Below are 27,181 nucleotides of genomic sequence, written 5' to 3'. Positions count from 1 at the left end.
AGGCGTACAATTTTGGCTTAAAAGCATAATTATAATGGGAGCAGTTAGTTTTGTCTGCTGTTACTTAAATTCGACCAAAAATTAACAAAATGTACAAAATTTTAAAAAAAAATTATGTTATATGCTTGTAGAATTGAAAAACAGGATAAAATATAAAATTTTTTTAAATATTTGCCACATTTTGGAGCTTTTTTTAAACTTTTTAGCAACAAATTACTGCTGTCCAATTTTCAGCAAAAGTTTTTGCTTTTTTTACTAAAAAATTTCTATGAGTGTACGCATTATTGGACTATTGATACAGCCAAGGCTGCCAGATGTGATGATTTAACGTAATTTTAACGATTTTCGGCCCAAAATTTGGCCTTTTGATGTTTGACGACTTTTGCGGTTAAACTCTTTTGGATTTTAATTTTTTTTGTTTTGGATCTGTGTTTGTTTTGAAATAAATCGAAAATATAGAGTGGAGAATTCTATATTTTATATATTTTTTTGGCTTAATTTGGACATTGGGCGTAATTTCATTGTCAAATTATGTATTTAGAACATCGCTCTGGTAGCCAAGTTTATAGCGATCTCAACTAGTTGTTGTGGGTTCAATTCCCACCATAGGCCTATAGAAAGTCCCGACATTTAAATGAATTGCTAAAATTATATGTGTGAAGGTTTTTTTCTTCAAAACAAGCAGCTCTTCCGAAAAAAATTAAAAAATCGAATTTACAACAAAAATAAGAGAAATAAAAGGAAGAAAGATACACATATTGGAATCAAAGACTGCCGAAATCATATATACCTGGGTAGAGCTGCTACATAGACCCATCTCCCTAACTTACATTTTGTGCTTACGAAAGCTGCATATTTTATATGATTTCGATGAAATATAGATGAGAAAGTTTAAAAAAATCCACCGAAATGCGTAGCGAATATAGTGTCTAAATCGGATCAAATTTGGAAATAGCTACCAAATAGATCGCTATTTATTCCTTGATGAAAGAAATTTGGAGCAGAAAGTGAAATTGAAAAATTTTCGCCTGCTGCACTTTTTTGTCAAAAAGATACGTTTTTCCATTTTAACTTTTCGTTGAGTAATTTATCTCGAGATCAATTTAAATAAAAAACAAACAGTTTTGTGAGATGATGTTCTCAAAAGTAAATTATCTAAATGGGGTGGAACAGAGGGGGTAAGAGTTGGCCGGAACCCCGATAAAAGGCTTCATATTCGTGTTAAGATTCGTTTGCATTTTTCTTGTTAATAACACCTTTCCCGAATTTTGTAAAAATCCAAATACTTTTTGTACCTGTAACAAAAGGAAAAATAGGTAGCACTCTAGCCCAACAAATTGACCGAATAATTGTCGATTTTTGTTTTATGGTAACCCTGCTTAATTGCAAACACTCATTTATCTCATGGAGCAAGAGAGCCCCATGTGTGGGCTCTCTGTTTTGTTCTCTTTTGTTATGGTTTTGTTTACCCCCACAAGCCCAGAAGCAATAACAGCTGTTTCGGACAGAGTTGTCGTTGCAGTTAGCAGCGCTATGACTGATGCTGCTTGCGCAAGGCCCCCACAACATAGTAGTCATTGTGTCAACAAAAAAAAAAAAAAAAAACATTCACACAAAAGCGAAGTAAACAATAAAATGCAAACGAAAGGAAAATCAAAACTAAAACACTTTCGGCAAAAAGAAAATAAAAACAAATGATGGGAGGTAAATATGCGAAGTCTGATGTTGGATGTCAGCTAATACGAGTATGCAGCATTCAAGCATATCGTGTGATATCGTTTGCCGTCGTTTCACATGCATGTGTCATGCTGGAATGTAGTAGTAGTACATTAGGATGTGGTTCATGATTTGCCTTGCATATGCTGGTGGGTGTTCGGTTTAATCAGTCAAATCTGCTATGGTACAAGAATGTGGTTCAAATGTTTGTTGTAAGCTAAAGAGGGTGATACATGGAGTTATATTGCAGATTTTTGTGTTATGGTTCCTCGACTGCTCGCCATTCATCTTATTTTTATACCGTTCTTTCTTGTTATATGACATCAGGGAGTAAGTAGTTCACGTTGAGGTCTAAGGCGCCTAATACATGTGCATGCTGGCGAATGTTTATTTGGGGCCTGTGAGTACGAGCAAACCTTTCATAATGTTTTGTTGTGGCCTTGTGTATTGTTTGTGATTTTGTTGCATTGCTACTACTGCTGCTGTTGTTATTGTTGTACATTTTATTTTCATTCAGTAAAAATTCACAAGTTCATACATACTACACTATTAGGTGGAAGGGTTGTTACGTTTGTTGGGACGGTTCTTTGAGCCAAACACACACTCATACGATTAAAGGGAGACTGCCACTCTCTCGTTCTCTCTTTCGCTCCCCCAAATGACATCAACAATTGTGGTGTTATGTGGTGTTTGAATCCGTAGTTTTCAATACTCCTTATTTGACATTTACCAGCTACCCAGGGCCAATACAATTTGCCTTAGCCATACGATAAGAACACAAGAAGTTGTGAAGTTGGTTCCTCAATGCGTTTTTTTTCGCCTTCCTTTTTCCTTTCTTTCTTAGTGTAGTTTTTATTGTTCTTCCTTTTCCTTTTGCATTAACATTAAACTGACAATGGCTTTTGGCATCCTGCTAAACAATAAAATTTACATATTTTTCATATTAGACTGTGTGTTTCAGTGGCACTTAACACGACAGCGAAACACTCATGCGCTTAGCCATTCTATTTTCTCTTATTTTTATCGATGGTCCCTACCTTAGATCGACGGGTATCTTCAGTTTGAGGGACCACAAAACATCGGATGGCAATTTAAAAAAATTTTTCTTTTGGGTGAAAACAAATATTGCGTTTTTTGAATCTTCCTAATTTACATTTTCAACTTGTTTTCTTTATTTATTATTATTTTTGTTTTCTTTTTAATTAATTATGATTTTTTTTGGTTTTTTTTTTAGCATTTACATATACATGTAAGTTTTTAATTTTAATTTTTTTTTATATAAATAATTTAGCATGTACATATTTGGTAAAAAGAGCGTTAACCCTTTATAAACGTTTTGTATAGCTGTACATTTTTTAATTAGATAATTTTTATACCCCTCTTTTTCGCATACTTTCTCCCGCTGGTGGCGTACTAATTCCTATATAAACGGATTTCACTCTAGAGGGCGCAATTCTTATTTGGCTGACATTTTGCAAGAGGAGTTTTTCCCCATAATGTTTATATATTCGTGATCGTCTCGACGTTCTGAGTCGATCTAGTCGTCCGTCAGTCGAAGTCACGATAGCGTTGGAACGCGTAGAGCTAGCCGCTTAAAATTTTGCACAGATACTTAATATTAATGTAGGTCGTTGGGGATTGCAAATGGGCCATATCGATTCAGATTTAGATATAGCTCCCATATAACCGATCTCCCGATTTGACTTCTTGAGCCCCTGAAAGCCGCAACACATAGTGTTCTGCTATGACTTTCAACAAGTGTGCCAAGTACGGTTCAAGTCGGTCAATAACCTGATATTGCTCCTATATAAACCGATCTCCCGATTTGACTTCTTGAGCCCTTGGAAGCCGCTATTTTTGTCGGATTAAGCTGAAATTTTGCACTAATTTTTTTGTAATGACTTCCAACAACTGTGCCAAGTACGGTCAATATCGGTCTATAACCTGATATAGCTTCCATATAAACCGACCTCCTGATTTGACTTCTTGAGCCACTTTCAAGTCGCAATTTTTGTCCGATTCGGCTGAAATTGAGCATGTAGTGTTCTGTTATGACTTCCAACAACAGTGACAAGTACGGTCTATATCGGTCGGTAACCTGATATAGCTGCCATATAGAACGTTCCTCCCCATTTTAATTCTTGAGCCCCAGGAAGCCGCAATTTTTATCCGATTTGGCTGAAATTTTGCACATAGTGTTCTGTTATGACTTTCGACAACTGTGCCTAATACGGTCCACATCGGTTCATAACCTGATATAGCTCTCATATAAACCGACCTCCCGATTTGACTTCTTGAGCCCCTTACATGTCGCAATTTTTGTCCGATTCGGCTGAAATTTTGCAATTAGTGTTTTTATGACTTCTAACATGTTATGACTACCAACAACTGGGAAAAGTACGGTCCACATCGGTCTATAACCTTATATAGCTCCCATATAGGTCGACCTCACGATTTGACTTCTTGAGTCTTTACAAGCCGTAATTTTTGTCCGATTTGGCTGAAATTTTGCACGCGGTGTTCTATTACGACTTCCAATAATTGTGCCAAATACGGTCCAAATCAGTCAATGCTCCCATGTATACCAAGGATGATCTAGAATCCTTGTTCGGTTCCTAGAAGCTTTAATTTCTGTAAAATAAAATGATGGCCCTTCAACTAAATTTATTTTGTATTTATTTTTAGCAGAATCTATGGTGGTGGTTTCCTCAAAATTCGGCCCGGCCGAACTTAGCATGCTTCAATTGAATTAATTCAACTCAACGCAAAAAAATTGGTAATTAAAAACCCTCTCTTGTAAAATATTGGGTTGCCCAAAAAGTAATTGCGGATTTTTCATATAGTCGGCGTTGACAAATTTTTTCACAGCTTGTGACTCTGTAATTGCAATCTTTCTTCTGTCAGTTATCAGCTGTTACTTTTAGCTTACTTTAGATAAAAAGTGTAAAAAAGTTTATTTGATTAAAGTTCATTCTAAGTTTTATTAAAAATGCATTTACTTTCTTTTAAAAAAACCGCAATTACTTTTTGGGCAACCCAATATTATAACCCCACATAACTTAAGACGGATTGATTACAAGGAGCCATCCCACCTTGTGAAGTGTCTAGATAAGTACAATTTGACAGCTTGCTGTTACCCATCATGGATTATTCTGTTCCCAAGCCATCATGGCAATTCAATTTCTAAGGAAAGGCTCTACACCAAAGTAACCTAGCACTGAGATGTTAGAAGACAACAATGAAATAAGAGCAGAGACAACGGAGGAGAAGTGGAGGATTTTGATGAAGATGCATTGTCCACTGGATACGATGGCATACACGGGGACACCGGAATTCAGAATTTATAGTTAAGGAGTTTCAACCATTTAAGTCACCAGGAGCTAACGGCATTTTATCGGCATTACTGCTTAGAACGGCGGAATACCTAGCGCCCTATCTAGGCGCTATATTCACAGCGTGCCTGTGGAGACCCCCTTGCGTGAGGTTGTGCGCAAAATAGAAAAATGCCAAGATGTGCACATTAGCGGTAGGCATTGACAACAAGGGGGCTTTTATCCATGTGAGGGCCGACACACTGATCAAAATTTTTCCTAATACCGGTTGGACCGCGTCCTAAGATACTGAATAAACCATATGCTAAGGGGCAGGTGGATAAACTGTGGGTCCCATGACGCAAAGATAAGGGAGAAATTGTAATAAATAAATAATCTATTACGGATCCTGACTGAGGAGGGATTTGAACCTGACTGCTACGCGAAGTTATAATACTTCTAGGAGCTAGGGATCCGAATCAGCTTTGCAGAAATACCGAAAGTGTTTTGGAGATGCCATACGACTAGTTTAGGCGTTTGAATGTTAATACGAGGACGACGAAGCTGAGCCAATATGACGACCCACGTTTCCTCAACAGAACAAAGAGTAATCTTGGACAGAAAACTTCACTAGATGTGTCGAATTCGGGACCGTACTAAGAAAACTCTGAGATCTAGGGCATTTAATATGTTGGCTCCAAAATGGGTCCTGATTCCGAGGATAGTCAACTGGCTTTAAAGAATAATGATTAATCCAATACTAAATTACGCCGCAGTAGTTTTGTGGACTGCGATGGAGAAAAAGTGGAAACGCAGGACAATAGATCAAGTTCTGAGAATATTTTCCCATTTCCGAGATGCGGTTTTTTGAAAATTAGGGTAAGGGTTCGCCAAACCCGTTTCAGCCGTTTTTGAGTCTATACGGAACACACAAACAAACAACCACAATTTTTTTATATATATATATACTAGCTGGCCCGGTGCGCTTCGCTATATCCTAAAATTGCATTTTTTGCCATATTTGGGGGTGAATTTTTATACAAAATTCAAAGGGTATTTAGTGTATACCAGATTCATTATCTACTCCCTAAGACCTTTTATTTGATACCCATTTTATGATTTTGGACATACATGCCCGTTTTGGGGGGTTTTGGGATTGGGGAGGTCCCGTAGACACATTGGACCAAATTCTTATACCAGACTCGTACTCTACTTCCAATTTACTTCCATTTGATACCCATTTGCCCGATTTAGTAAATATGTAATTTTTGGCATTTTTTGGGGATGGGGAGACCCCACGGCACTTGGTGTCAAATTTTTGCGTCAAGTTGTACTCTACTCTTAAATGCCTTTCATTTGATACCCATATTGTCCCAATCGGCAAATATGTCCGTTTGGATGGGGTTTTGGGTGGGGCGTCCCCCCAGGTTATTTATTTGATACCCATTTTATGATTTTGGTCATAAATGCCCGTTCTAGGGGATTGGGGAGGTTCTGTAGACTCCTTGGACCAAAATTTTATACCAGATTCGTACTCTACTTCCAATTACCTTCCATTTGATACCCATTTTGCCCGAATTTGTAAATATTTAATTTTTGGGGATGGGGAGACCACACGGCACTTGGTGTCAAATTTTTGCGTCAAGTTGTACTCTACTCTTAAATGCCTTTCATTTGATACCCATATTATCCCAATCAGGTATCAAATGAAAGGTATTTAAGAGTAGAGTACAACTTCATACAAAAATATCCATATTATCCCAGTCGGCGGAGGCCACCGTGGCGCAGAGGTTAGCATGGCCGCCTATGACGCTGAACGCCTGGGTTCGAATCGTGGCGAGACCATCAGAAAAAAATTTCAACGGTGGTTTTCCTCTCCTAATGCTGGCAACATTTGTGAGGTAATATGCCATGTAAAACTTCTCTCCGAAGAGGTGTCGCACTGCGGCACGCCGTTCGGACTTGGCTATAAAAAGGAGGCCCCTTACCATTGAGCTTAAAACTTGAATCGGACCGCACTCATTGATATGTCAGAAGTTTGCCCCTGTTCCTTAGTGGAATGTTAATGGGCAAAATTTGCATTTTTGCATTATCCCAATCGGCCAATAGGTCCGTTTAGATGGGTTTTTGGGTAGGCCGTCCCCCAGATTATTTGACCCCAAAGTTTTATACCAATTTTATGTTGCTGGGTTACCATAAGGAGACACACAAAATTTTGCTTAAATCGGTGCACACATCTCCAAGTTGTAGCGTTTTTGAAAATTGGGGTAAGGGTCCCTTGACCTGTTAAAATCGAAGTTTCTGCACCCCATCCTATGATGGAGGCTATAATAAGAGGGTTGTGTTTAATGTTTTTATTGCCCCAGTCAATATGTTCCCCTATACTGGTAGCTGATTTTCTCTTGTGGCTCTCCCCCCATTAAATACGAGTATGAACTGATGTTAATTGATTGGGAATTTCCTAAAATGCTTTAATTCATTTGGCCATCTTCAGAATTTTATGCCATGAATCATAGCGGAGAAACCAAGTCGACTATAGTTTGTGTGGCAACATGGCTTATTAATTGTTTTTGTATGTTTCTTCGTTTGTTTGTTGGCGTCGTTGCCAATAGTACCCGCCACCAAAATGTATTGGCCGTGTGGTTGTTGGGTGTGTGTGTGTGTGTGCGTGTGTGTGTATTTGGGAGAATGTATGCCTTTTGTTGTATTTGCGATACGAGGAAAGTCTCTTCCGTTTCTTTGCTTAGCGCATTTCTTCTCAGTTGAGCGAACGTCGTTAGTGGGTTAAAACGTTTTGTGAACGCGTTAAAAACGGCAACCATTCTTCTTGACCAAAATATAAAAAAAAAGAAAATAATAGAAACCAAAACTTGTAGAAAAGTGAAAATAAAAATGCATAATTGAATTTAAAGTGAAAACAAATCGAATGGAATTGAAGCTCAGAAATTAAATTGAAAATCTAAAAAAAAATCAACATTGCAGTGGAATCTTCCAAGTGTTTTGGTGAATTTAAATGGTCTTCAGTTTTTTCCTTGGTCTCTTGATTAATTAAATATTGCCAAGCTTAGAAAGAAAGGAAAGAAAACGCAAGTGTGTGTGTTCTATAGTGCATGTGTAAGTGTTTTTTAAGGGAACCTCCCCACCTGAAGAAAACAAAACAAAAAACACTTTAAAGTGTCACCACAACGAAATCGGAGGCAAGGAAACACCATATGAGCAAAAAAAGAGAGAAATAAAGAAAGATATCCTCCTTAACAACCAATTAACCAAGCAACCAATTGTCTTTTGATGAATGAGTGGCAGACGAATTAATAATCGGTCAATGGCTGACATGCAAAGGCCTTATACACAAGCAAATGCGTGTGACCAGTATCCTGATAACGGCCATTGCGCCTTTGTTGTTCTATAGTTCGTCATCATCATTGAAGTCTACGGCATCAAATTCTTCTTGGCTATAGTTTTTGCAATTTTATTGTAGTAGAAGTGGTAGTTGTTGTTGCTGTTGTGGTGTTTGTAACCACCATTGTAATCGCACACTCATTGAGAAATCCAATCCCCATTTGTTTTATTGGCATCGAAACAAAAACTAAATCGCAACACTTTTTCAAAGGCGTTAAGTGTAAAAATGCTCAAACGTTAGGGGGTATGAAAAAAAAGATTTCGGCAACATGACGTCCGTCATCATCATCATCATTGTCGTCAATATCCTCGTTTTAGTTTTTTCCTCTACAAAACAAAACAAAAACAAAAAAACAGTAACAATAACGTTGAGAAAGTAAATATATGTGGCACTTTAGTTATTTGTATTGGTGTTTGTGTGGATATTTGGTACAGTGTGGGGAAGGTAATTTTGTCTTTACATCAAGCTGAAATTAGACAAAAATATTTAAAGTTATCGATCTACCCAGCGGGAAAAGGGGGAGACTTCGAGGCCTGATATCATTCATTGTTTTGCATCCTTGAGGCCTGGTCTCCGAATTCCATGTTTATATCTTTTTAACATTGTGTGAAATTGCCAAGTTGGTACTTGCCTTTCACGGTAAACGCATGACCTTAAGAAGGATAGAATTAATGCTTAAAAACATCAGAAGTTCAATAGACACTCACATGTTTCTCATATGTATTTTATAGAGTATTTGAGAAGGTCGTAGAGGCATCCCTTTTCAATTATTAGAAGTTGCAAGTTAATCCTCTTGGAAGCTTCATATTAGAAAGCTAACGGCCTTTCTATTAGCAGGCTTTAAAGCGCTGTTATCAGGCCTTACTAGTTTTCCCACTGGGTTCAAAACCTGGTTAAGACTTTTTGCTTGGCATAAGAAAAGTTCTTTAATTACGGTATTGGTTTTTATCTTTCAACGCTGGACATGGCTATGTCTACCAATTCTATAATTAAATAAAATAACCTTTAATTAATTTAATCACACCTGTCGTAAATGGTCAATAACTTGCCTTGGTGACGGTTGCCACTCAACGCACATGGGGATAGAAAAAGAAAAAGTTTGTAATTTTTTTTAAGGAATAGAGGTAAAAGAACGGTTGTATCACGGATATGGCCGAGATGTAGGTTCGAATATTTCAAGATTTTCGAGACTACACTAAAAGAAAAATGTTCATACTATGAACGATTTTAATCGTTGCATTAATGAAATCAGACGTTAAAATTTCATTAATACAATGAAACCTGTATCGTTGTATTTACAACCAGGATTAATTGTATATATGATGAATTCAATCGTTGTATTTACGAAGCAAAGTTGTTGTATTAATGACAACTGATCATTGTTACTAACCAAAATCATCCGTTAGGGGAGTAAATAGACAATGCGAAATAACACATCAGAAAAAAAGCATAATCTTTTTATACGCACCACCGAAGGATAGGGGGTATATTCATTTAGTCATTCCATTTGCAACACATCGAAATATCAATTTTCGATCCTACAAAGTATATAAATTTCGGATCGTCGTAAAATTCTAAGACGATTTAACGATGTTTCGTGTGTCTGTCCGTCCGTCTCTTGTAATCACTCTACAGCCTTCAAAAATTGAGATATGGAGCTGAAATCTGGTGCACGCTGGTTAAGTTCTTAAACGAGCCAAATCGGACCATATTTGGATATAGCTGCTATATAGACCAATCTGAGGATAAAGGGTCTAATGCCCATAAATGCTTTATTTTTTATCCGATTTCGCTGAAATTTGAAACAGTAAGTAGTTAAGGGCTTCCCAACATCTGACCCAAATATGGTTCAGATCGGAGTATATTTAGATGTAGCTGACATATAGAGCGATCTGCCGATAATGGATTTGAAACCCGATTTCGCTGAAATTTGAAACATTGAGTTATTCTAAGCCTCCCGACATCCAAACCAAATATGAGACAGATCAGATTATATAGATATAGCTGTCATATAGATCGATCTTCCAATTTTGGGTCTAAATCCCATAAAAGTAGATTTATTGTCGGAAAATGTTGCTTGTATTGGGTTGCCCAAAAAGTAATTGCGGATCTTTTATATATTTTATATAGTCGGCGTTGACAAATTTTTTCACAGCTTGTGACTCTGTTATTGCATTCTTTCTTCTGTCAGTTATCAGCTGTTACTTTTAGCTTGCTTTAGAAAAAAAGTGTAAAAAAGTATATTTGATTAAAGTTCATTCTAAGCTTTATTAAAAATGCATTTACTTTCTTTTAAAAAATCCGCAATTACTTTTTGGGCAACCCAATATATGGGTTTTCGGAACCTGAATAAAATATGATCGAGACCATCCACTATGAAGATTTTACTACGGATATAGTAGTGGAGTTATAATAAAATAGGATGATTATTATTTCCATGTTTAATTTGGTCCAGATCAGTTCAGGTTTGGTTAAAGGTGCCATATAGAACGATCTCTCCATTTAAAGTTTTGGCCCTATAAAAAGCGCATTTATTATCCGATGTCTTTGAAATTTGGCGCACTGACTAATGTTAGGCTTTTCTATATCTGTGTCCTATATCGTTCAGTTCGATTTATGTTTGGATATAGCTGCCAAAAAGACCAATATTTTGTTATACAAAATTGAACAGTGACTTATATTTATTAAACCACTCAATGTCCGTGCCGAATTTAGGTGCTTAAGTTATCCAATTTTCACCGGATTGTTATAAAAGGGGGTTTACATATATACCTGAGGTGGTGGGTATCTAAAGTTCAGCCCGGCCGAACTTAATGCCTTTTTACTTGTTTTTCTCCTCTTTGTCCATGCAGAAGCAAGCGACTAAAACCTAACATCAACCCCTAAGGTAACCAACGGGTATATTAATTTGAATGTCGTCAATGGAATGAGTTATTGTTACAAACAAGATCATTGCTTCTAAATAGAAAAATCATTCTATTAACGTACTTGGTATGGTATTTCAAACCAACCTCGATTTCCGTGGTCAAATCTGCCCAAAAATTTTAAATGTTTATTGAGTGGAACATGTACGAGTGTTTTATGACTTGAATTAGGAATTTTCCAGTTTTTTCATTAAAATTGTGAAAAATTAAAATTTCGTAATAATAATGAACAGGTATTCGTTAATACAACGATTGACGAAATTCAGAAAAGCAACTTCGATGATTTTGTTCATTATATTAACGAAAATTTTCATTGTATTATTAAAGTTAATTTTGTTGTATTAATCAATGCAAGTGAACGAACGCTGTTCGTTAATATGACAACCGGTTTTTCTTAAAGTGTTTAGGGTCTATAGATGGGATCTCAAAGTTGAACACCTCAGCCATTTTAAAATACATTCATTCATACTTAAAACAAAAAATCGTACTAGAATGAGTGTTTTCCTTATTTTATCTCATCCAGAGTATGTTACATCAAGAATGTACGGGAAAATCACCGAGGTTTGTCCTTGCGGGTTGTTAAATTTTTGTTTGTCGACCAATCGGTTACCAAAATCAAACCAATCGTTAAAAAAGAAATAAGCTCCCAAAAGTTATTGGGGGTAATTTCAATTTCTATTTACAGACTTGTTTCATTGCTTGGGGAACTACTTCTGACTACTTCGAATTTTTGAGGAGTTATTTCATTATGAAAAACATTTAAATTTTAAGGATTTATTTTATTTTCAGTTTTGGAAATTTATTTATCCATACAATAAGTAAAAAAAAACTACAACACCATTGATTCTTATCCAAATCACAAGGATCCCAGATTTAGTCGTGTTATCTGAAAGACATATTAGTTATGAAAAACAATTTTAGAATCCATTTACTTTTGATGGATATGAACACCTTTTGCCTAAACTATTGTTCTGAGTTCGTAAAGAAATAAGCTGCACAAATGTTATCTGGTGGTATTTTGGCCCATTCCCGTACAATGGCTTTTTTGAGCGCATCCACCACCAAAGGATGGGGGAATATTCATTTTGTCATTCCGTTTGCAGCCCCTGGAAATATCCATCTACAACCGTACGACCTTTACGACCCTTGATCGTCTTAAAGGTCTAAGACGATCTAGCCATGTCTGTCCGTCCGTCTGTCTGTTGAAATCACGCTACAATCTTTAAAAATAGATGTATTGAGCTGAAGCTTTGCACAGGTTCTTTTTTTTGTCCATAAGAAGGCAGGGCTATATCAAACTGCATCTTGAAATAACCCCCATATAGACCGATTTACCGATTTAAGGTCGTAGGCCCATAAAAGCCACATTTATTATCCCATTTTGCTGAAATTAGAGACAGTTTGGCCCAGATCGGTCCAGATTTACATATATCTGCCACATAGACAGATCTCTTGGTTAAAGGTGTTGGGCCCATAAAAGGCGCATTTATTGTCCAATTTCGCTCACATTTGGGACAGTGAGTTGTTTTAGGCCCTCCGACATCTTTTTTCAATATGGCTCAGGTCAGTCCAGATTTGGATACAGCTGCCATATAGACCGGTCTCTCGATTTATAGTCTTGGACCCATTAAAAGTCTGCCAATCTCTTTTCCAATCCCATTTATCTAGGGTTTTTCTTGATCTGATTTTCTATCTCAAAGAGATCCAAAATTCTTCACAAAATATCAATATAGTAAACTTTTAGACTTTTAATCGATGGATTTAAGTTTTTTTAGCCACTGTGCATTGTTATGGAAAATGACTTGGCTAAAATATTTACAAATGCTTGCAACATTAGTAATAAGTTCAATACTGTCCCCAATGGTTTTGACGTTCTTGCAAGGATTTGAACTCCGATATTTGTCGCTGTAAAAAGGCATGCCAACTTTGTCCCTTGTTTCTTTTATCGATTCTTGTAATGTACCGCTACACAATGACTGCCATTTAAATTTGGCATCACTGTTACACAGTAACAGTGCTCTTGATAAAAATAGAGAGTAGAAGAGACAAAAATAGCATGTCAGCCCACCTGTTTTGGGTGTAACACTCAACAGAAGGCAATGCACACAAAACACAAGCAGATGTTTACTTCGATAAGTTGAACAATGACGAATACTTTTGGCCTCTTGTGTGAGACCAGCCTGGTCATGGTCATGCATATGGGCCATATGGGTATTGCTATTGAGCATCGGGGAATAAAGGGGAGAGCATGATGCCAACGAAGAAAAAAAAATGCCAAATATTCAACTCGGCTAATCTCGTTTGTTGCAACATATACAAAACCCATACATACACAGATACACATCAAATGGTAAACGAGTATATGAGTGTTTACATTCATATACCTATACATTCATCTTCCTCTTATTCTTCTTCTCTTCTTTGTAATCATTTAATGGTTAAAGACGGACAAGAGCACGAACATGTATTGTAATCGAGCATAGAATAAAGAACCAATACCATAACAACAATAACAAATCTATACATACATACACCAAGGGTGGAAAGGAGGGGAGGAGGATAAAACCAAAACAAAAATCTTGAGTCAAAAAAAAAGGCACCCAAAACAATAACAATTGAAAAATAAAGCAAAAAAAAACATGAAAACATTTAGAAAATCTTATGAATAATTCTCGGATGATTGTGTTTTGTTTTTTTTTTTTTATTGTTTTTGCTTGGCTTGGATTTGGTTTTTTCTGAAAAATTTCAACAAAATGGCAAATTTTTGCCACACTGAAACAAAAGAAACTCTATGGAAATTTTGCTATTGTGAAGCCATCAGTAGTGGCAATTAATTAATTAAAAGTCCAAGCATTCTGAACATCAGTCAAGAGCTGCACCGAGCCCATGGCTATGGGAAGGCAAGGCAATTTTGCAACGCTTCTAAGTTACTTAATTTATTAAAAATGATTTTTTATTAATTGAAATTATAGCAGACATAGAAAAAGCAAAAACAATGGCTAATTAATTGAAAAATTCCTCAAGTCATCGTTTGGTTTCTTATTTCTGTGTTCAACAATGTTTTATGGCAAATTTGCCCATATGACACTGGGGTAATTCCTTTGGATGATACCATTCCAATGGTCTGCCATGACATGAGGTTTTTTATGACCATTGGACATAGATCTATGGCACTGCATACAAATTGAGGCAGATCAAATAATTTGGTCTTTTGCCAAAATAGTCGCGTACTGAAAGTGATTCATTCATTGATTACGGTATGTTAAATAACAATTAAATTCGCGTAAAATTCGCAATACGCTTCGAAGTGATGAACGCAGTAATTAAGTTCTAGGAATTAACAACACAAATTCCACTTGTCTTTAATATGTTGTCAAAAAAACCAAATGGCAAATGGCATATATTTTCAAATTTTGAAATTTTTTAGATATGCCTCGAGTATGATGACGCTAAAAAATGAAAGTCTTAGCATGGCCTTTTCTGGCAAATGTTATTTTCATTTGTTTTGCTGGTTAAAAATAAACTTGTTGTTTTTTTTTTGATGTTAAAAATATATTTAAGAACAATAGCAAGAGATTTGCATTTGCTAAGAAAAACCCAAATAACAAATATTGGGGGATAATCTTAACGTTTATAGCGAAAACTGTGCTAGTTAGAGACAAGTAAAAGCGGACTTTTTGATACCCTACACCACATTCCCTTAAGCTCAGCCTGGACGAATTATATGTATTGTTGGCGAACTCAAACACCTCTAAGTGAACAAAGTGTTTGTGTATCGCAATCGTTTGGCAAGGTAGCCTTGCCAAACGCCATGGTGGTTGTTCGAAAAAAAAAAACTCGCTGATATAGTTTAGAATTCAACGAAAGCCACGCCGTAGTGGCAATCGAATGCCTAAAGATCTAAAAACATCCCGTGAAAGGATGCAGCAACATATATTAAACAAGTAAAAGCGTGCTAAGTTCGGCCGGATTAAATCTTGTATACCCTTCACCATTGATCGCATTTGTCGAGTTCTTTCCCGGTATCTCTTTTTAGACAAACAAAGGATAAAAGAAAAGAATTGCTATGCTAATTGAATTTAGTGTTGGAGACTACAGTAGAAGTCTATGTGTAAAATTTCAACGAAATCGAATAAGAATTGGGCCTTTTAGGCGGCTCAAAAAGTAAAATTGGTATCTCAGTCCCTGGGTTCTCAATGTAGCCACCCAGGCCCACTCTGTCCCCTAGCTTTAATCCATCTGTGTAACATGATCTTCCAAACGTCAATACTAGGGTTCCGTCAGTCCAAGACTGTGCCGCTGGCAGCAGTTTCTCGCACTCGACCTCAAGTGCCGTCTCAGGTATTCGATCGGAAACCTCTTCCCTTCCTTCCAGGTTTCCTATCGTCGCTTCGATTATACCGTGATGGTATGAGTTGCTACCATCCTCAATCCGTTCTCCCAACGCCTTAGGTCTCAGCGGCAGTGGCTGCCTCACATTTAATCTGTATGTCAACGGATATCTAGAATAGTTTCCAGTGTCCTAGTGTGTGTGGTCCTCATCGCCCCACTTATGCCAAGACAACATGTTCTCTGAACTTGTACGGTTCTAACGTTGCACTTTTTTTCCATACCAGTTCACCAAACTACTGAGGTTTAAGTAAGTATTAGTCTTATCACGCTTCTGCAGAGCCAGTGGACTATCTTCGGATTCAGGCCCCATTTCGATCCTATGCTCGTCTACATAGTGAACTTTAAATTACTTTCACACATTTTTTTGTAATTTGAATCAACTTAAAATATTTTCACAAAAAGAATGTGATCGTTTGAATTGGTAACACTTTGTGTCAGCTACCCCGTATATTCAGTATGCTCCCAAAACTATTGGTCTTATCATAATGTTCAGTATTGGGTACTTTTCCTCAGTATCTGCTATGTCTTGTGTCGATCTGGATCTCTCCGGAGGAGTTTTTGCTGTGCACTATACCAGTGCACGCATTCCCTGATCGCTTGGGACTTCTCCTGAAGGACCGCATTCTGATCAGGCGGGAGATAAAAAAGTCTCCTGTTCTACAATGTATATACCCCTACCCGTTTTCTCCACCAACTGCGAGTCATCTGTCTAGCAACAAATAGCAGTTGGCATTTGTGCTATAATTTCTTCCCTCTATTCCAAAACCCTTGGTATGTGTCATTCACACTCGATCTCAAATGCCGGCTCAGATATTCGGTCTGAAATCTCTGCACTTCCATCCCGTTCCCAATGAATTGTCGTCGATTATTTGTCAATTTTGTGATCTGCCCCTATCTTCAATCCATTTCTCAAAGCTCTTGCTTACAAGTGCTGGCTCATAGTTTATCTGTATGGCTATGGGCCTGACGTTCAACTTCGCCTCTAGCGAATTAGTATGCATTGTTCTCAAAGCCCACACTTATGGCAAGATAACATGTCCTTTGGACCTGTTGTAATGTTTCGAAGTGGTACAGCGCTATTATAATCTCGTCAAGCTAAAGGACCATCCTGGGTTTCACTTCCCTTTTGGAGCCAATGGCTCTTTTGCTTTGTGACCCATATCTATTAACCTTCTATATACGCTCCAGAATGTGGCAAGTTAAGTTTGGTTTCGGTGATGTATGAGATTCTTCTATCTAGAAAGTCTAAATCCTTCGCTTTGCCAACCTTTGTTCAAACCACATGCGTTAATATAGATTGCCTTAAGTTTTATCTCTGACTATTGTTACATATCAGTTAATTTGGCCAAAATCTGGGAACACTTTTTCACTTCTCTTTCCCAAAATTAGCTTAAATGTCGTAGGATTTGTAATTTCTAGTCCCATTTTGTTTTCATGTTAGACACGTTATCGTAAATTCCCAAAATTTGTCATGCGCTTAATGCAAGAAAGTTAACTTTAGGAAAAATATGGGTATTCCATCATGGTGACCATCACCATCTGATGGAAAATTCAAAATCATTAAAAGTTTTTCCAACGAAAACAAAAATGTTTCGCTCCAATTTTCCCTATTCGGTGTGAACTTTAACTGGATTAATTTGCATAAAATCCCTTGTAAGCTGTTGCCATGGTCACCGAAAAGAACGAAGCATAGACCAGCAAATGTCATGTTACATTACCTGTGGGTGTTCTTTGATGTGGGTGTTAAAAAAACAGCTCTCGCCTTACTCCCAGCCAATATCATGGATTATCGCTACGGCTGCTATTTTGGTTATGCACATGGAATAAAACAGCTAAAATGTTTTAATTAAAGGCAGCTATAAATGGCATAGGATTTGCATAAAACAGGATGATTCATTGTTAAGCAACAAAAGCAAATGGGAACAGGTGGACAGACAGACAGACATATGGAATTTACATGAAACAAACTATTGCATGAGTATTGTCAGCTGGGAAAGTTGGAAAAGGACAAAGATAACACCTTTACCCCCTCTTAGGGAATTCGACTCTCGCCACAACTCCCTATTGATCGACTACCCACAGGCGTTACAAAAACAATTGAAAGCAAACGCCAAAACTGAAATTGAGAAAGGCAAACAACACGAACTTCCAAATGGAAATAGAAGTCACGCAAGCAATTCATAACAGATATGTGGGGGCGAAGAGAGTGCCATGGCTAATTCGAAATTGAGGAAATTTATCATCATCGATTTAAGGTCTCCTTAAATACCCACCTTCAGTTTTTCCATAGTCATAGAGACACAATGTCGGCCTGGGTAGTATAACACCATACGGGAAAGTTGTGAGAAATGTGTGGCATGACATAGAATTGCTCAAGGAAATGTTAAAAAAAAAGTTCATAATGCCCTATTGACTTTCTAAAGAATAAAAATGTGATAAGCTCGACTGGGCCGAATCTTGGGAACCAACTACCATGAATTCTGCTAAAAATTTCTTCATACGAAATTTCTGCCATATCGGGCAAAAATTAAAGCTTCCTGAAGACTTAGAAGGATCGGTTTTTATGGAAGCTTGAGGTTATAGACCGATTTGGACAAAACTTACCATGGATATCGGAAGTCATAACAAAACACCATGTGCAAAATTTTGCAAAAAACGGTTAACTGTTTTTTTTTCTATTAACAAACAGGCAGGGGATTCCCCTATGAATGCAGTGCATTGCGTAGGTGAAAGGAAGTTAGGAATTGGAGGGGGTGTTCATTGACATTTGTCTTAAATCTCTGGATGACATAGTGGGTGGGAAAAACATTAGCCGGAAGTCGATTCCATATACCAACGGTTCGGGCGAAATAAGAATTCTCTCTATAATGCATTGTGCGATCCGCTGGCCAATCAATTACAAACAGGTGTGAGTTCCTGGAATGTCTAGTATCCCTGACATACATCCTTACATCAGGAGTAAGAAGACGAATATCAGACGAACACACACCATGAAAGTACCGATAGAACGGCGCCAAACAACCCACATTGCGACAATGTTCAAGGCGGACAATTGAGTTTGATACCCTACTGTCCCCAATCAACGACATCGCTCTTCTCTGTATACGGTCCAGTAGCTCCAGGGATGATTTTCAAGCTCCAGTCCATACATGTGAGTTGTACTCCATTGTCGGCCTTATAAAAGTGGCGATGATGTTAAGTAGATCAAACGGAGTGAAGTAATTCTTATACCGTTTAAAGAAGTCTAAACACTTGAATAGTTCGTATTTTCATGCCCAGAGCATCAAGAGCTTCTGATTGTTCAACATCTATACCGTTAATAGACAAAGATGGTCGTAATGGACCAGCGAATCGTTTGTGGTATAACAAGCAGCATTAAAATCTACTCGATTCATTCGCCCCAATCCGAAATGGCCAGCAAATCCTGGCAGAGTGTATCATCCATAATCCGTCTCTTGTTCGTTAACAGACAAAGAAGATCGTAATGGGTTAGCGAATCGTTTGTGTGACAACAAACAGCACTGAGTCTTCTGTGCATCTACTAAATCTACTGGATTCATTCGACACCACTCAGATATGGCCAGCAAATCCTGGTAGAGTGTATAATCCATAACCCGCCTCTTGTCCTCAATCTCTCGAAGACTCGGCCTATGGTCGAATGAGTACGAATGACAGAAATTACTGTCATCTGCAAATGAGTAGATCCGATTCGATGTCTGACTCAACTCATCGTTGATGAAAATAAGAGAAAGAGAAGGAAAAAGAACAGAGCCCTGGGATACACCTGGGGTCAATTTATGCTCATTGTATGAGAACCCATCTGTAACGACTCGTATAGTGCGATCCCTGAGAAAGTTCGAAATAAATCGAACGGAGGCATTACCGACCCCAAATGTGACAAGCTTTGATAGTAGTGCACCGTGCCAGACCCTTTCAGTTCTTCAGGCCTTGGAGATATCCAGAGCCACAACTTTACTCTCAACAAACTGGTGGATTGAGCGATTCCGACAAGTGCCATGAGTTCGCCCGTAGAGCGATTTCTGTGGAACCCATACACTGTTGTTCTCTAAGAAGGCCGTTAGACTCTCAATACCTCACAAGATGGTAATTAACCATTAACTATTGCGAGCTATATCAGGTTATAGACCGATTTGGGCCATGCTTGACAGCTATGATTGCAGCGGACGGACACACAGACGGTTGAAGGTTGATTTTTTAAGAGCTATAGGAAAGTTTTTCAAAAATTCAGAAAAACGCATGATATCTTTATTCGAATCGATAGTACGGTCCATATAATTTAATGTTTGAAGATTATTTCATGCAAATGTTGACCGTGCCTGCTCCTCAAATGGCCCATCTGCATAACCCAATTTTGACATACTCTTTCCAACATTTCGGCCGGTACCTCACGCATAAATGATTCAATGTTGCCTTTCAATGCGTCAATTGAAACGGGCTTAAGCTTTAACATAGCCCCACAAAAAATAGTCTAAAGGCGTTAAATCGCATGATATAGGTGGCCAATTTACCGATCCCGCACGTGAAATAAAATATTCACCGAACTCGCCTCTCAATAAGTCCTTTGTTACGCGTGCTGTATGGCATGTGGCACCTTCTTGTTGAAACCACATGTCATGCAAGTCAGGCTTTTGCATTTTGGGCAAAAAAAAAACCTTGGATAACATCTCACGTTAGCGTTCACTATTCACAGTTACGTTACATTCTTTGAAGAAGTACGGTCCAATGATGCCACCAGCCCATAGACCGCACCAAACTGTGACTTTTTCTGGATGCACTGGTAGCTTTTGCAATATTTTTGGCTGATCTTCTCTCCAAAAACGACAATTCTGCTTATTTAAGTACTCATCCAGTCAAAATTTTGCGCGGGATGAACTTAACTTAACAGAGCATTCATTTTGATAATAAAATGCAATAATTTGCAAGCGTTGTTGCTTTGTATGATTGGTTTGTTAAATTATAGACCAAAGTGATGAAGTTTGACAGTGAAACCAAACACGAAAGATGCGTGGGCTGCTTAAACCAGTGTTGCCAAAAAGATAATAGCTAAAAAATTACCCTTTACTTTGTAGGGTCAGAAATAGATATTTCAATGTGTTAAAATCGTAATGAAAAATAAGTAAAAAGTCATTAAGTTCGGCCGGGCCGGGTCTAATAAGTCACTGTTGAGTTTTGTATTTAAAATTTCAACAAAATCGGGTAATAAATAAAGCTTTAATGAGCTTCAGACTCTTTATCGGGAGATCGGTCTATATGACAGCTATATCTTAATATAGTCCGATCTGAACAATATTTGGGTCGGATGGCGGGATGCCTAAAACAGCTTACTGTTTCAAATTTCAGCAAAATCGGATAAAAAAAGCTTTTTCCGCTTCAGACTCTTTATCGGGAGATCCGTCTGTATGGCAGCTATACCTAAATACAGTCCGCTCCGAACCATATTTGGCAAGGATGTCGGGAGACCTAAAACTACTCACTGTTTCAAAATTCAGGGAAATCGGGTAATAAATAGAGCTTTTATGGGCTTCAGACCCTTATTTTGGAGATCGGTCTATATGGCAGCTATATCTAAATATAGTCCGATCCGAACCATATTTGGGAAGGATGTCGATGGACCTAAAACTACTTACTGTTTCAAATGTCAGCGAAATCGGGTAATAAATAGAGCTTTTATGGGCTTCAGACCCTTTATCGGCAGATCGGTCTATATGGCAGCTATATCTAATTATAGTCCAATCTGAACAATACTTGGGTCCTATATTAGGAGGCGTAAAACTACTCACTGTTTCAAATTTCAGTGAAATCGTTTTAAAAATAAAACTTTTATGGGCTTCAGACCCTTAATCGGGAGATTGGTCTATATGGCAACTATATCTAAATATAGTTCGATCCGAACCATATTCGGGATGGATATCGATGGACCTAAAACTACCCACTGTTTCAAAATTCAGCGAAATCGGGTAATAAAAAGAGCTTTTATGGGCTTCAGACCCTTTATTGGCAGATCGGTCTATATGGCAGATATATCTAAATATAGTCCGATCTGAACCATATTTAGGTCAGATGTCAAGAGGCTTAAAATAACCCACTGTTTCAAATTTCACCGAACTTGGGTAATAAATGAAGCTTTTATGGCTTCAGACCCTTATTTGGGAGATTGGTCTATATAGCAGCTATATCCAAATATGATCCGATTTAAACCATATTTAGGCTCGAAGTTGAAAGGCTTGAAACTACTCACTGTTTCAAATTTCAGCGAAATCGGATGAAAAATAAAGCATTTATGGGCATTATACCCTTTATCGGCAGATCGCTCTATATATCAACTATAACCAAATATGGTCCGATCTGAACCATATTTGGGTCAGATGTCGGAAGGCCTTAAACTACTCACTGTTTCGAATTTCAGAGAAATCGGTTACAAAATAAAGCTTTTATAGGCTTTAGACCCTTTATCTGAAGATCGATCTATATGGCAGCTATATCTAAATATAGTCTGATCTCAACCATTTCTAGGTCAGATGTCGGAAGGCCCAAAACTATTCACTGTTTCAAATTTCAGCGAAATCGGATGAAAAATAAACCATTTATGGGCATTATATCCTTTATCGGCAGATCGGTCTATATAGCAGCTCTATTCAAATATGGTCCGATTTGGCCCGTTCAAGAACTTCATCAAAAAGACGTATCTGTGTTAAAGAGTGATTACAACAGACGGACACGGACATCGTTAAATCGTCTTAGAATTTTATGACGATCCGAAATATGTATACTTTAAGGGTCGGAAATTGATATTTCGATGTTTTGCAAACGGAATGTCTAAATGAATATACCCCCTACCCCTATCCTACGGTGGTGGGTATAAAAATTAATATACCCCCATACTTCGGCGGTGGATGCAAAAGTACAAAGGGTTTCCTTTTCACTTCTACCTATGGATGTATGAATGGTGAACCTTTAATAATCCGCGTTAATCATATGCATCAAATGCCCAGTTCCATTTCAGATTCAAAGAATGCGAATCATTTTTTTAACCACTTCTTATCACTGCATATCATTTGTATTCTCTCAAATTGACATTACTATGTTGCACATATTACTTTTTACTGTAAATTCCCATTATATGTCTATCGTTGATATATTCCCCATGTACTAGAGTGTGCTAATAAAAGAATGTTTAAAGTGTGTGTTTTAAAATTTTACCAGTTGCCTTTAATGTGACACTGTAACATGTTTAAACAAAATGATGGCAATATGTTGTCATCACTGCCCCTTACTTTCTCTTTCTCTCACACTCTCTTGCACTCTCACTCTCAGACACACCACACACACTGTGGTGACTTTAATTGCCATTTGTTTGCTCAGTTGAACTTTTAATTATGTTATACTCGTACTCTCATTGCCCTTTCACTTTTTTAAACTCCCTGCCGTTCACACCGGGTTGCCTGGCAGTGAGGTTGGTTTTACTAAAGCCTTTTCAATATGATGATGTGATAGCCAGCAGATGTTGTCGTCCATTCTCCTTCGCCCCCGCTTCATGGGCACCATCGAACAAATTTGTTTCGTGGCTAACTAAGACACGAAAGGATATCGGTCATCCATACCTTCCGGAATAGGGTCATGCAATAATTTTTTATTGACTTTTAACATGTCCGCAGCTTATGATAACTTGGCAAACGTTTTCCAGGGTAATTTGAAAAAAAAAAAAACGAGCGAGTCCCTTTTTCCCATGAACTGACACTTATCCTGTTGATGATTTATCATTGACACAGGTAACAGAGACCAAGCAAGCTACGTGGTCTGGCCATTTTAGATATGACAACATCAGGGGGTTTTCAAGAAAAAGCCACGTAAATGTTGTGTGAGTGTGTGAGGTTTCTATAGTGGGTCAAACTACGTCACATATGCACAAACAAACACTGGCTGGTAATTTGTCCTTAAGTAAGGGAAATTCCTAAAACTTTGAAAGTGAGGTTTGCTGCAAAGAGTTTCGATAAGAAGAAGATAATAAATATTATTTGTTAAATATATGTACACAGTGGAAATATTTAATCAAGAGCTTGTTGCTGACACGTAAAATTTTCTTTGGGTTTACTTAATCTTTCAACGCCATAAGCACATGTATGGAAAATTTCTCGTCGAAAGTGCAGTTTAGGGGATAAATGCCAAAAAACCATAAAAGTTTTTGTACATCTCTAAATTGACCCCTGAAACACGAATATGAAGTCGGGTTTTGGGCCTCGGGCATGGGGTCGAACATGGGGCCCAAAAACGGGCTTTCCCCCTCATCAAGTGAAATGACGCCGAATATAAGCAAAATGGTACTCAAATTAAAGGAAATTTTGCGTAGAATACAAATTTGGCGAAAAAAGTCATAAAAGTCATTGCCGAAGTTGCAGGGCCTTGAGTATTTTTAATTCCTTTTGAAAAATAATGAAAAAATGGGTATATGTGAACAAAAAATTTACTACCACTATCGTTAGCATTGCACGGGAATTAAATCAAGGTGAACAATCGAGAATCGAGCGATGGCGAGTTTTCAAAAAAAATTCATATTTGTGTTCTGCAAAAAAAAATCTTTTAATTTGAATACCATATTCAGCGGCATTTCGCTTGATGAGGGGGAAGGCCCGTCCCCGAAGTCTCAAACCTCTTGGTTGCGAGTGCTGCCTCATACTTTACTGTATGTCTATGAGCCTGAAGTTTAAATTCCTTTATAACGAAAACATATTAGCGTTGTTCTCAAAGCCCACACTTATGGCAAGATAACATATCCTTTGGACATGTTGTAATGTTTTGAAGTGGCATGGCGCCATCATACTCTCGTCAAGCTAAAGGACCATCCTGGGTTTCAGTTCCCATTTGGAGCCTATGGATCTTTTGCTTTGTAACCCATATCTACCTTCTATATACGCTCCAGAATGCGGCTCGTTATGTTCGGTTTCCTGATGAGATTCTTCTTTCTAGAAAGCGAAATTCTTCACTTTGGCAACCTTTGTCCAAACCACATCAAATTTTTTGTACATCATTCTAAATTCGCGTTTTCAAAAAAATTTCATATTTGTGTTCTGCAAAAAAAAAAAATCCTTTAATTCGAGTACCATATTCGGCGTCATTGCGCTTGATGAGGGGGAAGGCCCGTTTGGGGACCCCCAGGCCCGAGCTCCAAAAACGGATTTCATATTCATATTCCTGGGGCCATTTTAGGGGGTATGCAAAAAGTAAAAAATCGTGTAAAAATATGCAAAGATTTTAAAAATGGTTACGGACCGATTCGAGTCATACTTTGTTTGGAGGTTGGAGATCATGCTAGAAGTCATGGTGCAAAATCGCATAAGAATTGCTGCCAATAGGCTATATATGGTTAACTTGGCCGAAGTCTTTCGGGTTGACGCAGTCCGATGTAAGGGCGTGGGCGACAAACGCACTGTGAAACAGCGAAACCGTCGGTAGGACGGCAAAAATCCTATGGGGCGATCCGAATCGTGAGAGATCGAGGCGAGTAAAACTTTTGGTGTCATAACGGGACCCATAGGACTATGAGCTCACTTATGCAAAATCGTTGCGGCAAGTGATAGCATGTGTAGGGCATGTGGGGGAAGATATATACCAGATATGAACCAACTTAGGCGAGTGGCATGGAAAACAATTAAGGATTTTGTTAGTATCACGGAATTCGTAACTTAAAATTTTCTTTTTCGAGATTACTTTTTAGTTTTTAGAGCGCAAAACAAGCCTGGCTTAGGCTTAGGTGTATTTTTCTAGTGACATGGGACGGATTAATAACTGCACCCTCTTTTCAAGTTAAACCAACCATAGGCGCTCAAAAGTAAAATCGGGAGATTGGTTTATATGGGAGTTATATCAGATTATGGACAGATTCTGACCATATTTGGCACGTATGTTGACGATCGTAGGAGAAGTCGTTGTTAATTTCAGCTAAATCAGACAAGTACTTCGCCCTCTAGGGGTTTAAGGAGTGCAATCGGGAGACCGGTTTATTTAAGCCATACTTGGCACGAATTTCAGGGTCTATACAAGAATTAATTTTGCAAAAGTTTAGCCAAATCCGATAAGAATTGCGTCCTCCAGAGGTTAAAGTTGTATAATGGAGAGATCGGTTTACGTGGGAGCTATATCAGGTTTTGGACTGATTCGGACCGACATACTTTGCAAAATTTCAGCCAAATCGAATAAGAACTGCGCTCTCTAAAGGCTCAAGAAGTAAAGGGTAATTTTTTAGCTATTGTCTTTTTGGAAACACTGGTTTAAACAGCTCACCCATGATTCGTGTTTGGTTTCACTGTCAAACATCTTCAGTTTGGTCTATAATTTAACCCTATATTGTCTTACAAACAAACAACGCTTGCAAATTATTGAATTTTATTATTAAAATGAGTGCTCTGTTAAGAAAGTTCATGGCGCGCTTCTTCCATTTTATGAACGAAGCTTATTTTTGGCTCAATTTGTTTACGTTCCAAGCAGAATTGTCGATTTTGGAGTGAAGATTAGCCAAGAGCACTGCAAGAGCTACCAATGCATCCAGAAAAAGTCACAGTTTCGTACGGTTGGGCTGGTGGCATCATTGGACCGTACTTCTTCAAAGATGATGCGAATCGTAACATAGCTGTGAATGGTGAGCGCTACCGTAGGATGATATCCAACTTTTTTTTGCCCAAAATGCAAGAGCTCGACTTGCATGACATTTGAGGCACAGTTACGGTCAAGATTTGCATGAAATAATTTTCAAACATTAAATTATATGGACCGTACTATCACTTCAAATAAAGATTTCATGCATTTTTCTGAATTTTATGTTTTTTTCATTCATTTCTGTGAAGTGCAGTTGAGGTCGAACTATATTTGGATATAGCTGCCCTTAGACCGATTACCCGATCTCCCGATAGGGTATTGAGGCCATAAAAGGTCCATTTATTACTCGAATTCGATGAAGTTTGGCACAGTGTGTTCTGGTAGACCCCCCTACCCATTCCTGTCAAATGTGGTACATATCGGACCGATATAGAGTATTGAGCCCATAAAAGGAGCATTTTTCATCCGGTTTTGAAGAAATTTGCAACAGTGAGTTTTGATAGACCTCTTCACCTGTTTGTTGAATATCGTCCAGATCGAAAGATATTTGGATATAGCAACTATATAAACCGATCTCCCGATACAGAGTATTGAGCTCATAAAACGAGCATTTTTCATTCGATTTGGATGACATTTGAAACAGTGCGATTTGATAGACCTCTACACTTATTTGTTGAATATCGTCTAGATCGGACCATATTTGGATATAGCTGCCATATAGACCGATCTCCCAATATAGAGTATTGTGTAGAGTATCTGGTCTACATTCCCTATATGGCCCAATCTGGGCGATATTCAACAAAAAGGTTTAGAAGGGCGCCAAAATG

General features: G+C 37.8%; 1 protein-coding gene across 5 annotated transcripts in view; it reads left to right on the top strand.

Moving 5' to 3' along the window:
- Positions 1–27,181, top strand: part of LOC106087547 (phospholipid-transporting ATPase ID) — a 203,585-nt gene that overhangs the window by 88,487 nt on the left and 87,917 nt on the right. For 2 of the 5 annotated variants that reach the window (XM_013252623.2, XM_013252624.2), the window contains one exon: positions 2,951–2,965. In XM_013252623.2, the coding sequence (XP_013108077.2) occupies positions 2,951–2,965 (15 nt within the window). Of the gene's footprint in view, positions 1–2,950; positions 2,966–7,780; positions 8,142–27,181 lie in introns of those variants that run through there. The other 3 variants (XM_013252620.2, XM_013252619.2, XM_013252621.2) reach the window with 2 other exon arrangements.

Source organism: Stomoxys calcitrans, chromosome 4 (assembly GCF_963082655.1).
Source record: "Stomoxys calcitrans chromosome 4, idStoCalc2.1, whole genome shotgun sequence".
NCBI classification, from domain to species: Eukaryota; Metazoa; Arthropoda; class Insecta; order Diptera; family Muscidae; genus Stomoxys; species Stomoxys calcitrans.
The sequence above is the reverse complement of the archived record's forward strand: the minus strand, read 5'-3'. Positions and strand labels throughout refer to the sequence as shown.